Here is a 14,786-nt window from a genome sequence, read left to right on the forward strand (position 1 = left end):
TTCATTTGTTCTCGGGTTATGCTATAATGTTAATTATATATATATATATATATATATATATATATATATATATATATATATATTTATTTACATTTATTTCGCTGCCCTTCTAAAACGTACTCAAAAATGCGTCAGCAAAACAAAAAAGCAAGTTCAAATTAAACTAATAAAAAATTGGCCAGTAATATTAGAGACAACGGGGCTATTTTACAAAGCACAATGAACGTATTGTATGAATGAATGTATTGAATGTTATGTAATTCTGTATGTTCTGCATTCTGAATCTGTTCTAAACCTGCAGAAACTGATTTTTGGCCTGTAAACACAACAATGACATCACCTTTTAAAGCTGATATGGCGGATTTGTTAGCAAACAGCTGCTTATTTACACGTCCAACACATACGGAGCAACATTAGCATTCATTTGTCGGTGACTCGTGTTTCTGTCCACCGGGAGAATGTTGAGTCCAGTATTCGCTCGCTTTCAGCTCTGTTTGGTGCTGGGCAGGCAGCGCACTGTGGGTTTGAACCACAACAGTAAAGATGCTGTCCGTGAAACCAAAACAATGAGCTGAAAGAAGCTAAAACGTTCCGTAGCTGATATTGTTCAGATATTGTACCTGTTACGCCACTACATTTGTCTGACAGCTTTAGTTACTAGTTACTTTTCAGATTACAATTTTGTTATGCCGAGTGAAAACCATGTATGTCACAATTTGGTGATTTTAAATTTGAATATTACAAACTGAAGGATGAAGTGTTCCTTTATGGTTTGAGAAAATTCTACTACTTCTTAAGCTAAATAAACTATTTAAACCCCCCTTGGATCAGCTGGGAAATGCATCATCACAAAGCTGAAAAGAGGGCTGTTTTTCTGAGCTCATGAAAGCTCTGCCTCTAATGCATAGACATCACTACCTTTTGCCTTGGAGGTTGGTGTCTAGAAAGCCTGTGTGACTTATTCAGCTGCCTCTGGGCCTCAGTAAACTACAGTAATCACAGATGATAACAGCTGATTGTCCCTCTGGACCTGAACCAGTGTTAAAAGAAGCACAGTGACACTATACAATGACTACATAAACACGAGAAGACATTCTCCTCCACTGTTCCGTCCAAGTGTCCGTCTTTATAATCCAATATAAATCACAACATTAAACCACTAAAACTAACTCAACCCCAATGCAGTGTTTGTGTATGGCCACTAGAGTGCAACAGGTGACTTTTAGAGGACTCCTTTGATGATGTTCACTTTTTCAGGTTCCAGGTCAAACTGTAGTCTATTTTCATTAAAGGTCCTGCACACCAACACAGGTGATTTCACTTATTCTGGCTGATTAGAGGTCACTGGACTCAAGTGCACTAATACGAACGATAAAACTAATGAGTTATTCTGAATTACCGCAAAAGAATTTGCAATTGGAATGGATTCCCAAAGGTATGATGGTGTTTTTTTTTTTAAGGGAAACACTGAATCATCTCTTCTTCTTTGCCTTTGAATGAAACAGTAGTAGGAAAGTATGTTTTTCATCCAGCCCATCACCTACCTGCAACAGGAGGATCAGATCCGTCACGATTCCATGTAGAATCCATTACTGGGGAAGGTTTGTGTCAAATATCCAGTGGGGAAAAAGTTTGGACGTTGTCCTCAAGATACTTGGTTTACTTGGATTATTTGCAAAAACTAAGAAACAGCATTGATATTAATTGTTCTTTTTGTGGGCTTGATGGCGAAACCTTATACTTGTTTTTTAATGATGTCTGCAGCCCAAACACAAAAACACGTTATACTACAAATCATTTTATCATGACTACATTTTATATCACAAAACCTTTTTTTTTTTTTTTTTTTTTTTAAATTTCCATAAATTAAATTAACAACTAGCTTTTTCCAGCCCCAACAGACGCAACAAACCTAACATGAGAGTGAGGGAGATGTCGATGCTGTGTGGTTTCACTATGGGTAGCGCAAGGCCTTTAAGTAATGTTTCCTGCACTGTAGACAGTAGTTACAGCCATTAGTAATTCACCTGTAGTTATCATTAACAATGTCAGGCGTAATTACAGCTTCTTCTGCATGTTGCCGAGCACCTCCGTTTCTGTCACAGTCTGAATACTCTGAGGACTCCGAGAGTTTTAAGGCTTTAGAGGGGAAACAAATCCTCAAAAACATTTGGAGCAACAACGTGCAACAGCAAAACGTGTTAAATAAGACAAACGCGACATAGCCAAGATAACTTTTAAAACACTTGTCCATTTATTAAATCAAACTGACAAAAAGGTAGCAGGAACACAATCGACAGAATCAACATTCAAATTCTGACAAACACAGCGGTTTCTGTAAAGTGCCAAACAAGAAAAATGATAATATATATATATATATATACTGTACACACACACACACACACACACATACTGTATAGACACACACACACATACACAAACACCACATAGAAAACTAGATTTTTAATACACACAAAAATTAGAAACCATATAAAAACACAAGTCTATAACAAGTAGATTCTGCTCTAAAATGATTTTGGCCACTGGAGGGCCTCGAGTGTTTTCTGTTCAAAAGAAAAGAGGCGTTTGATCAGTAGTTCATCTGCGACTCGGGCTTTTCTCTGAGAAACCAAAGTCATGAGTGTTCTACACACTGTGCAATTTTCATCAGTAAAAACCATTAAACCCCCCCTCCACCCTGATCATCTAATACATTCTAATGCCGCTCAGAAACGCGAGATTTCTGATGAAGGCACACGACAGGAAGGTCTGTTCCTGATGACGCGCCATCGACACAAACCTCCCACCTAGATATCATTTATACAAAAATCAGACAAGTATTACATCTGACTATCCACCAGTGGAAGGTATGTTCTCACTGGGGAGAAAAAATAAATCAGAAACCATGATTTGTGTTCCAGTTGTGTCCTGAACTTCAGAAATTTCACAACTTTCGGAACTTGTCGGAGAAAACAGGACTCAGAAGCTGCTTGCCATGAATAAAAACGGACCTTTTTCCTGCAAATGTTCACCTAAGTGCATTTTACTGAATCATGGCTGTATCCTGTGATCTTGTGCTGACCTAAAAAAGCTTTGAGGTTAGTGTTTGAACATGGTTCTACAAAATTCTATCCTTTGTTCTTTAAAAGTCAGTTGACACAAATGAATTGTAATGGCTGTACGTGTAACGAAGGTGAAAATGTAAACATTGTGCAAGTTTTAGTGTTAACCCGGAACATGGAGCTGACCTCTCAAAAAAGACCATTACATCACCACAAAGACAAGACATACAAAGCATGACATCTTTGACCCTTTTGGATTAAAAAAAAAAGTAAAATAAAGGACTATTAAATAACATCCAAAAACCAAATCAATCAAAACAAAATCAATTTGAAGACAAATAAATGGTCAAAAATGAGAAGCTTCTTGATGCAGATTAGTGACAAGATTCATTTGAAGAGTCTGAGCTCCAACAAGTGCTGAACAAGAAGCTGTCCCGTTATGTCTTATGCCTCCTCCTACTGTTCATTTCAAAATAAGGGTCCTCACGTTTTCCCTTGCATTGTGGGATCTTCTTGCTGGGCTCGGTCTTAACAGCTCTGACGTTGGGGCTGGTTTTCTGCGGGGCCAGGGCTTGTCCTGGAGTCGCTTCGGGTTTTAGAGTTGGCTTCCCGTTGATGGGGTTAGTGGTGGCTGCTTGTTTTCGCCCCCCTCTCTGTACTGTGGCTGGTGTTTTCTGATTGGCTATGCTGGCGGGAGAAGGGCCTGTGTTGCCCCCTGGGACCCGCCTGGGGACAGCAGCAGTACCGCGTGAAGGGGCGGCAACAGCCGCCTTGGTTGGGGCCGGCCCCTTGGCTTTGGCTGTGACCTCTTTGCTCTTCGGCAGGGAGCAGGCGGGTTTTGGCAGCACCGGGGAGGCTGTCCGTGAGCTGGGGGTGGGGGTCCGGGTTTGGAGAGTTGTCATCGGTGCTCTTGGCGTCGGCGTCACTGCAGCTCTTGTGGCCGTCCGCATCCGCCTGGCTGCCTCTAGACGGAGGCGTGAGGCTGGGGAGCCGGGACGGCGCTGTGCAAGGCGAGAGCGCTGGCTGGCGCCCGATGGAGGCCGGGCATCTTTAGGGGTGGGTGCCCGTACTGGTGCGGCGACAGGGCGAGGCACAGAGGCAGCGGTGGGGGAAGAACAGGGGCTGGAGGGTTTGGGGCATTTGGAAGACGGTTCAGGGCAGACGGGGCTCCTGGGCTGAGAGGCGGGGCCGCGTGGTGACGGCCTGAGCTTCAGTTTGGGGGCGGGGCTTGGATCTGCAGGGGCAGGTGATGGAGCTGAGGATGGAGTCCGAGCTCTGCGATGCACCTGCACACCCTGACACCCCGGGCTGGGAGACTGTTTGGAGGAACTTCCCACGGGTGTGGAGGGCAGAGAGGAGGAACCTTTGGTGGTGTTGGGCAGGGGCAGCTGGGTGGGCTTCCTGAGGGAAGAAGGTGTCCCCTGGAGGTTCTTCTTGGGTGCTGTGGCAGCACCTTTTCTGGGCAACGTGGGCGTGCAGGCCGGGGAGGCGGTGTAGGACCGGCACGTCTGACCCGCAGCGGTCACAGACACCGGCTTACAGGCCGAGCCGGAGGAAGAGGAAGAGGATGAGGTGGAGGAGGAAGAGGAGGATGAGGAGGAGATGAGGTTGTTGACAGCAGCGAGGGGGTCCATGTCAGGAGGAGGGGGTGGAGCTGCGTTGCCATGGTGACCTCCCAGGCCGGGGGGGCCTTTCTGAAAGGCCAGGATCTTCTGCTCCAGAGTGGTGAACTGCAGCACTCGCAGAGGGTCGTATTTCATCAGGAAACCGCGCAGTGTGTCCCAGCCGCCACCGACACGCACCATCACATGTTTACCATGAAGCATCTGTGGAGGGAAGAAAAATCATTTGGTAAGAATATTTCCTCCTCAAGAAAAATACATTTGGTTTGGTGAAAAAAAGACAAGTCTTTAAATGAAAAAAAAATATTCCACAGATCTTTGTAGACAGTCAAAAATCAACAGTGACAGTCCTTAAAGTTCCCAAAACAGCTGCTGCAGAGCTATAAATGAGCCTGTCTGTCCTGAGGCTCGCCACCATGGACAGCAGTGTAATTATGATGTAATCACGCAATACCCACCACTATTGGGTAACGAGCTTACCTCTGTCAGAGCTCACACACAAACACACTTACTGGCAGCCACCTGTGTTGGCAGTGTGTATCCTACCACGCACTTTTAATAGGATACAACACAGTATTTATTCTTGTACTGTATACTGCACTTCAGCTCTTGTTTTATAGAATATGAAACCCTGACATGTGAAATTAGTATATCTCAAAAGCACATGACTGGGTTGCTACTTCTGAATGGGACAACTTAGTGACCGTCTGGATTACTAACGTGAAGTGACACAACACGAGTATGCTACCACTGCAGAGAGAGAGTGTGTGCGTGTGTGTGTGTTCAGAGCACTCACCCGAATAAAGAGGGTCTTGTCTCCCAGTCTGTAGCGTCCCTCAGACAGGTACTCAATGGAAACTCTGTTGGAGCAGTTGCAAGGTGGGTCGTCCATGCCATGTTCCTACAAGAGATAATAAGAGGATCGTAAGGCGGCCATATTGGAGGTCTCATTGGCAGCGATACTGGATTCTCTTTGTAAATGATATGATTATTTTATAACCTAACATTTTCAGTTGGAAGATAATTCAGTGTCACCTCAGATGGCCGGAAAACAAAGCAATACATTTAAGGCCCTTCATTGCTGCTGCATAAGTGAGCAGTAATGCAATGACAGCCACTGAATCAAGCAGTGAGACATGTTGAGATACGAGGAAGAGGAAGGTGATGAAGACACACTGGACTAAAATAACTGTTACTGACAGCATCTGCTACAAGCTGCAGCTTGCAAGCTGCTTATTTGAGTCTTATTTGACTGTGTAAAGGAAAATGCATTTGGGAACAAATACACTAGTTGGTAGATGCTTTTATCCAAACTGCCTTCCAGTTCAATGAGTGCGGTTATTTTTAGCCCAGCTGCCTCCTCTGGGAATAAAACCCCCAACCCTGTTGGCATTAGAGCCTTGTTTTACCCGCCAAACTGGACCCACCTAACACTGACAGCGTTAGAATCACAATGTCCATCAGAAATGATTTAGAAAGTAGTTAAAACCACAGGTGACGGAGGAACTGTGCAAGACACGGAGTATTTGCTACATGAACAGCGACTTCATCGCTGTATGACGTCACATATCTGTAGCCCGGGGGTCACGCGTGACAGCGAGTCACAGGGCGCCGGCAGAGCGTCACATGGTCAGCTGCGATGCGTCATACCCTGTGGGGCGCCAATGAAGCGGTGAGAGTCTTGGCTCGGCTTCAACTGGGTCGCACATGTTCCACCTATGTGATGCTAACGTGATCAGCTGGAACACTTCACATCTTTGGGGTGGGAGCACGGGGAGGAAGAAGAGACTGCATGCAAATTTGCTGTTTGAACAGTTCTCTTTTTTGCTCGTTTGCGTGCGGCCAGCAGTGAACACCATCAACGAGACTGAGGTTAGATGACAGCGCACCAATATTACAAGTGTTTGGGGGCAGGAACTTGATCTGCTAAAAGGAGGTGCCACACTTCCTGCCTCCAGGTGGCAAGTTTCATGTTCTGTCTGTTTAAAAACAGTACAGTGTTCATTTCCTGTTCATATTGTCAAGCTGTCAGCCAGGACTCACCCCCGGCTGGTAGAGGCCGCCGTGCTGGCAGCACACGCTGAAGGTTTTGACGGCCGGAGGCGGCTCCTCTGTCATCAGCAGAGTCTCCTCCAACTCAATCTCCTTCTCCAGCTTCACCAGCACAGGAGGCTCCACGCCGTACCTGAGAAGCACACAGCAGAGTTTCCATGTGCACTTTTTGGCACTAAAACGTTAAACCAATCTTAAACTGTTTCCTTAATGATTCATCTGAAGCTTCTTCTTCTTCTCTGTTCAAGGACTTACTTGGAGACGATGCGGCCGATCTCCAGCAGACAGAGACAAACCTGCCGAGGCTCCTTGTGCAGAACTGAGGCAGAAAACACAACAATTAACAGACTGTTATCAAATAATGTAAAGGAGCAGCTGCCACTTCTGCTTTCTTTAGAGGGACAGAACAGGCAGAGAAGAGGGACGAGAAGCAGTGCGACAAAATTCACGTGTTGCATTCAAAAACGTGACATTATGAGCGCATAAGATAAAGTGAATTATTCCCTGAGGGGTTGTTGGGTGATTCATGCAGAAGAGAACAGAGGTTTGGGGTGGAGGGCACAACTTTACAGTCACTCAGGGATATTAATTAAAACAAAAATATACTTGAGAATCTGTGTTTCTGTTCTTGGAACAGGAGACGTATGGCTTTCTTTCTAAAATCGCTCCAATCCGTTTTTTGGGAGAGCCATTACTTGTAATGAAGCGATCCCCCATACAGAGTACTCAGGGTGATTGCTCTCCATGGCAGATCCTATTAAACCATTAAGAAGTAAGGCTTAAACAACAGAGCTCTGCAAAGATATTAGGAGCTTACAACCGCAGTCTGTTTTACACTGAAAATATGAAGCCCAACATTAGTGTGGGGTAATTTATATTCATAATAGCTGATGTCCTTATTCAAAAGAAGAAAGATCCAGTTCTTAATGCAGGTAACGGTTGTGTCTCTGTCTTATTGCACTTGTTTCAGTCCCCAACACTTTAATGGCAACTTGGCAAATTCTTTCCAGCTATCTTTTAGTTTTCCCTGCCTGGTCCATCTTCCACTCTTATTCTAACCCAAGCACTACAAACAGTTAAGTGTTCAAAATCACATGCATGGAACAGGTGTTGTAGTGTCTGGTACAAACCTGCAGACAGATCTACATCATAGTAAATATGTGCTTGCATAGGACTGCATATGACTCTGGTGTCTGCTTTGTACTTGGTCTCAACTTCCTTTTGGCCTGATTTTGAAACTGTCTTGGACTCAACCAATGCTCGCTAAAGAAAAAAAAGCTTAAGAGGAAAAATAGGAGCAGTTTTTCCCAGTAGGTAGACAGTGGCCAGGCACATGCAGGAAAACTCATCATGATACAATTTCATTGACTTGGCTGGGGTAAGACAGGTGTAAGGAAAGTTATTTGGACGCTTTGTTGCACTTGGATCTCCGGAATAAAAGATTTACCGGACGGTTAAGGTGACATTCTTTGTAGAAAATGTCTGCTTTGATAAACAAAACTTGTACTCACCGCCCCCATTACTGGGAATTTTTATCTGGTAGGATTGTGACAAACTATCTCAATCTTTGCCAGAGCACCAGAAGTAGCACTTTATTAAGTTACTGTGGGTTCTACATTGCCGGGAAAGAGTTCCCAGGTCATATCAGCCGAAAACAATGTTCTTGTTCCCAAAAACTAATTTGGCATTCGTTCATGTAAATATAGATTTTTAGACTGGCCATTTTTCATTGGAGTAGTATTACGCCAGATCTTCTTATATTTTTCATGACAAGAGAGAGGCATTGTGCATCTACAGTGATTAAAAAAAAGAAAGCTAGAAAGGATGCATTTACTCCAGAATAGATGAAAGCAGTCTATAGTTTCAGTGATTACTGCTGCAGCTCTTACCGAGGCCCTCTGACTCAAACAGGTAGGTCTCCTCCACGCCGATGTGGCGACACCAGGCCAGGAAGTTGGCGGTGTTGTCACGAGCGAAGAAGGAACCTGGAGAGGCGTCCCGCTTACATGCAACCTTCCTCGTGGGGAACAGCTGTCAGGCAAAGTAAACTCTATGAATCATCATCATCATGAAATCAGTGTGGACATTTGTGGTTAAGTGGGGGGATTTAAAAACACACAAACAAGGATAAAAATGTGAGAATGTAGACGGGTTTCCGACAACATCGTTGCGAGATGCGTGCACATGTGGGAGATAGAATGCAGACCAAAATGACTGAGCGCTTGTAGAGAGATCACCATGAGACGTTTTGTGCCATAAACTGCCCTTATCACAAAAGTTACAGGTGGAAAATGTTTAAATTCCCAAGGACACCCTGCTAGCTCAAAGCGAGTGAAGTTTTGCCTGTATACACTGCAGGCATCTGAGTTTCTGCACTAAAATGAGATATCTGGCAAATATCTATTGTCTGGTGTATTTTGATGGTAAACCACAGGAAGTCCATAGAGTACCTGCTAACATAACATTACTAATTAATTACTAATGGTACTTGTTAGCTGCAAGAGCTAACTTTGTGTAGTCTTTGTGTCATTACTGCTACTGGCTGCTGTTCTCACTGGAATTCCATGTGTCAAGTTAGCTAGTTAGGTTAGCCTACAGATCAACATGCGTGTACTAGTAGTAATAAAATAATAAAAATAGCCACATATAGTATAAGCTATCATGAATTTGCTGCGTGCGCATCCTTGATTGTGATCGGGAAGCCCGTCCAATAGCTCAGGCAGAGAAATATCTCAGAACAAAAGGACATTTTAAACAACTATAAAAAATATTGTAGAAAGTGGCAAAACTCCACCTTACAGCTCCTACGAGTTAACAGAAAACTGAACTTCAAACCTGCAGAGCTCTCCCCAAACATCCCCCATGTGTAAGCATGAAAGCTGCCCTTTGGACAATCGTCCGAGTTATTTTCATCGCTGCTGTCTGACTCACTTTGCAGAGTGCGGAGGGGCAGCTCTGGGCGATCTTAGTCTGCAGCACACCGATAAGCTGGCAGAGCTTCACGCCGTTATTCAGCTCCTCCATGAAAAACTCTGCTCTCACCTCCTCTCCTGGAAAAATGAAAGTGAAAAGACACAGAATAAAGTGTACAGCACAATGCAAATTATCTTACTTTTTCATCTGCAAGAGCCCTTCAAAAAATATTAGATTTGTCCCATTTCATTTCACTATTTGCAGGTCAAATGCACATCTCTAGTACAAAATAAGTACAATTACAAGATTTAATACAAAATACTTCTTCACTTGAGCATTTTTTTCTTCTACAGAGTATTCTGTTGTAGGACATTACAAAAACACTACACACTGACAGTTGCTTTTCAACACAGGACTCTCCTATAAACTGAAGGACTTAAGGTCCCACAACTCCTTATTATAAATCACTGCCCTAGGAAACTCAACAAAAGCCATTTGAACTGAATTTACATCGGGAGCATAACACTAAGCGACAAAGATTGCTCCACAAAAGGTTTTTTCCCCCCACACAACAGCGGCCGAAACTTTATCTGCTGCACGCCGCCTGTTTCTGCAGTATCTGGCCCCTCAGGATTGACAAACTGTTTAAAAGTTTAAAAATGGTGGGATACAGCGATCACAGTACCAATAACTCATGTTGAGCGTTTAGTGCCTGCCCACATTCCTCATGAGAAAAACTGAACAACAATAGAGTCAGTTTCCAGTCAGCTTCAATTTCCGCACTACTCTATTGTATCGTAAGGGACAATAGATGTCAGTATAATGGCAGAGACGGATGAAATGAGGGATTTTGTTCCATTCCTGTTTCTGTGGTTTGCTAAATAGCAACATCCAAATCCAATTACATGGGAGACCCGTGTCAATGGTGCTTCGGTATTTTCCTAGCCTCGAGGGGCCAAACTGTTAGCATGCAACTGCCCAGTGTCGATTCACATATGCACGGGTTTGGACAAATTTACTCTGTTGTATATATCCATGTAACTACACTACAGTAAAATATAATATACATCAGAAAGAGAAAAATTAACCTGAAAATGAACATCTGTTTTCCTTGAACAGTCAGAGGGGGCAAAAAGACAAAATGAGACCAAACAACTAAAAACAGTACTTCTTGGCCGACACGCAGCGCTTACCCAGCATGCCGGTGAGCCAGATGGCCAGATCCTCCTGCATGGGCACCAGGGTGGCCTCATGTCGCACTGCCAGCCACTGGTCATACTGGAAGACGTCAGCGAGACCGGGGCCGTGCCGCTGTGCTAGCGGGCTGCGAGGGCTCCTGGGGCTCAGCAACGGGGCGTCGAACTTCTCGCCGAACCACACCTGGAGACGAGAGGAGGGAAAAGTGGAAGGAAGATTAAATGGCAGATTTCCATCCTCGTTGACAGAAACTAAGTTAGAGCTGAACTTTTGCAGACAAAAACATTCGTAACCACCTATATGTAATCACAAAATGGCAGCAACCACAAAGATCTCGGAAGATGATAAAATGAATACGCTCTACATCATCTCCTTGTTAGACTCAAAGGATTAGAAACAAGCAGTAACCCTGGCAGAATCATAACCGATTAGTGTGGCTGCCCACTTGTTGAGACATCTGCCTAATCTGTGCTACTCTTAGTCATGGTTTTAAGACATTCAACTTCAAAGGAATAGTTCAACATTTTGGGAAATACTCTTATATGCTTTCTTGCAGAGAGTTAGATGAGAAGATTGATACCAGTTACACATCTGTACACTATATATGAAGCTACCATCAGTAGCCGGTTAGCTTAGCATAACAACAGTAAACAGCTAGCCTGGCCCTTCAGGAAGTCACAAAGCCCAGCCAAGAAATAGTCCGGCATAGTCGTCTTTACACTTTACGTGCACATTTTTTGTGTGGATTATAAACAAGATATAATATGTTAATTAATTAGTGAGCTTTAGAGGTACTGACTAGCTATTTCCTCCTGTTTCAAGTCTTTATGCCAAGCTATGCTAACCGGCTGCTGGCTGTGGCCTTATACAGTATTTAGTTACCAGCCAGATATGACTAGTACTGATCTTTTCATCTCACTTTCAGCAAAAAACAGGACTCAGGGTTTGCTTTGTTATTCAGACAAGTATAAAAAAAAAAAAAAAACACTTTCAGAACCAATTTTCTCTCTTCAGTGAGGCATTATGTCCTCAAAACAATGTTAGTGAAAACACCGTACGACAAGAGTCGACAAACCTATATAATGTTTTTTGCAAACACCTTATTGTTTTTTTAACCCTGAATATAGTGTAGGTTAGCAGTTTCTCCACAGCCGACTGTCTACAGCATTATCATACTCTATTTACCATTCAGCCTTGCACTGTGAGAACATCAGAGGAATTTTAGTGACCTATCCATGCAGAGAGGACGCGTCAGGGACGCCGTCATACCACACTTCACTTGCATGCTCTATTGGAGTTTGTAGCACACACACTGCCAATGGGCCTGGTAACCACTGTGGTTTACTCTGTGCGTAAAAACCACAACCTCAGCTTTATCTGTAACCACCCAACCCCGATATGTTTATTTTTTAACATCTATCACTGTCCACTGAAAGATGACCTTACAGTCATTGTTATTTTTTCTTTTGTTTCAAATCCAAAAGGACAAACAGAGACTATTGAATCCTGTTGCACTTGACTGCTTAAATTGGCGTCTAGCACTAGTTCACAGTCTGCGGCTCAGTGCCTAGAGCGAGCTGCTGATCCCAGCTCTTGACATTGATGTCCCATCATATCCATCTCTGCTGTCACACCACTCCTTCCCATTCCCTTCTCTCTCACACTTCAGCTCTGCACTTTTACACTGACGATTCACTAAGTCTGATATAAAGGAGAGATGGAAAATAATCCTGTGTAATCTGTGTTTTGGTTTCACAGCCACCATGTACATTACTGAAATTATTTTTAAGTTGGACATACTTTTAGGAAAAAATATGGGGGACAAAAAAATAGACAAAACTACATATGGCTATTTAATCCTGAATTTAAAGTAACCCAAGCTCTTGGCTGTCAAAGCTTTAAAGAGATTTAGAAAGATGACGCTTCTATCCGTCAAAAAATGCATGTAATTCATATTTATAAAATGGCTATGTTGTTTTATTTTTAACTTTTTAATTGTTCGCAGGCAGCAGGAGGAGTAATCTAGAAACCAGCAGCAGATGTGCACTATGACGACTTGTCCAGACATTACATAACACTTCTGGATGTCCCCCCTCCTCCCCGTCCAGTGTGTTGACATCTGTTTAAGATACAGCCTTTAATCTTTCCATCACATGTCATCGAACAATAACGGGGCATTGCCTTCTCTGGGGGTAATCGGTTATTGCGCTTAAAACAAGGCAGAGTCTTGTTGAGGCCTTGAATTCATCATATTCATTCGGCCTACAAACAGGAAACCATCCGGCCAGTTGAACAGAGAGGCTGTTATACAGTAAAGTACTTCTGCTGGTGCTCTGAGCTTCCCTGAACAACACTGCTAATGATACTTTAACTGCGTGTGTGCATTCTGGATAGTGTGATATAGCTTCAATGAAGCATTGGATCAAGCAGATACTGAATGTTTATGGGCCAATGTCCTACTGTGTGGCCAAAATCTCTTTACTTACTGATACTATGTAAAAGGAAATTTAAAAAAGGGAACTGGGGGTGCAATGACAGGTTTAAATCTCACAATGCTAAATATAGATTATGACAAATTAGAAGAGTGATGACGAGTCTAAAGACATCCTCTGTTTTCATACGTCACATTTTAACTTTAAGGGGCTACTCTACTAATGATTTTGTATTGCACTTCCATAAAATTGGGGGATTCTCAAGAGACAGATTGAAAAAAAAAAAAAGAATTTGTCAAAATCAAGGCTCAGATATGCTCACTTTTATTCCCTAGTATGGGTCAAGCTCCAAAAACACTGGATCCTACAATTCCCATAATGCAACTGAACAGCATCTTTCATTAGACCCTCCCTCGTCCTAAATGCTCACCTCTTTCAAATCCCACACTTCCAGTTTATTACGCAGACTTTCCATTAAACAATTCTCAGGCCCATGCCGGCATAAAAAATGTTTTTACACTTTCGAAAGTTCCCTCCAGAACCACAAAAGACACAGATACAACCGTTTTCACAGGCTGAGTAGTACTCCTTGTGACAAGTAAATTGAACTTCAAGTGTGAAAACAGTGGAATGCTCCTTTAACATTCAACTTCAGGCAATTTTAACTCATTTTACTAATTGAATACATTGTGTAATTTGATTGTCAGGTGAACCCTTAAGGCCCTATAGTTTCAGTTCAGTGTGAGGATTAGGGACAGGCAAACAAATGTTTAGAATAAACATAAAAAATGGACGTCATTGCTGTGGGTTGGTGGGGATTTGGGAACAAATATGTTTGACTGGGGAACATGCAGATAAAAAAAAATAAATAAAAAAAACAGGAGAAAGTGGCAAAAACACCTGATGTTCAAAACTGAAAAGGTTGCCTCACTTCAAAAGGGATGAACCGACCCACACACACACACACACACATTACATAACATAGATCAGAAGGGCGGGCTGCCTGCGGCGCTCTGCAGGGTCACAACAACATATGTGGGTTTCTCGACATCCAGCTAATTAGAAAATAAGGCAGCGTAGTGTAAGGTTTAGAAGTTACGTAAAAGACGCTGTGCCGATTAGAAAAGACGACTGAGCAGTGGGATAATCCACCTCGTACTCCATCACCTGACTGCATACAGGTTCACGGTGAGCATTCAGGCTTTAAAGCAGACTAGTGTTGTAAACTAAACTCTGTATTGTGCTGAGTATAGAGAAAGTTTCAGCTTCTGTCCTCATTAGGCGCTGGAATGTGGGTTGGTAATCCTGGTAAGAAATGCAGCCTATTGAGATTTTGAAGCAGTTTGTGCCTGTACTTTTACCATTTACGCTTTAGAAGTTTATCTGATGCTCTTAAACCGAGCCACTTATAGCAAGGGCGACTAAACGTCCCGAAACAATAGTCAATAGAGGGAATGCCAAAGGGAAAAGTCGGATGTAGCAATATATTCCAAAAATGTCAATCCAGT

General features: G+C 43.1%; 1 protein-coding gene across 4 annotated transcripts in view; it reads right to left on the bottom strand.

The window, feature by feature from the left end:
* Positions 1 to 2,231: 2,231 nt before the first annotated feature.
* Positions 2,232 to 14,786, bottom strand: part of gas2l3 (growth arrest-specific 2 like 3) — a 41,464-nt gene continuing 28,909 nt past the window's right edge. For all 4 annotated transcript variants that reach the window (XM_044185533.1, XM_044185530.1, XM_044185531.1 and 1 more), the window contains exons 3-9: positions 10,843 to 11,029; positions 9,668 to 9,786; positions 8,626 to 8,767; positions 6,992 to 7,055; positions 6,728 to 6,869; positions 5,481 to 5,585; positions 2,232 to 4,888 (exon numbers count right to left, since the gene is read on the bottom strand). In XM_044185533.1, the coding sequence (XP_044041468.1) occupies positions 3,500 to 4,888; positions 5,481 to 5,585; positions 6,728 to 6,869; positions 6,992 to 7,055; positions 8,626 to 8,767; positions 9,668 to 9,786; positions 10,843 to 11,029 (2,148 nt within the window). In that variant the 3' untranslated portion in view covers positions 2,232 to 3,499. The remainder of the gene's footprint in view (positions 4,889 to 5,480; positions 5,586 to 6,727; positions 6,870 to 6,991; positions 7,056 to 8,625; positions 8,768 to 9,667; positions 9,787 to 10,842; positions 11,030 to 14,786) is intronic.

Source organism: Siniperca chuatsi, linkage group LG23, assembly GCF_020085105.1.
Source record: "Siniperca chuatsi isolate FFG_IHB_CAS linkage group LG23, ASM2008510v1, whole genome shotgun sequence".
Lineage (NCBI taxonomy): Eukaryota > Metazoa > Chordata > Actinopteri > Centrarchiformes > Sinipercidae > Siniperca > Siniperca chuatsi.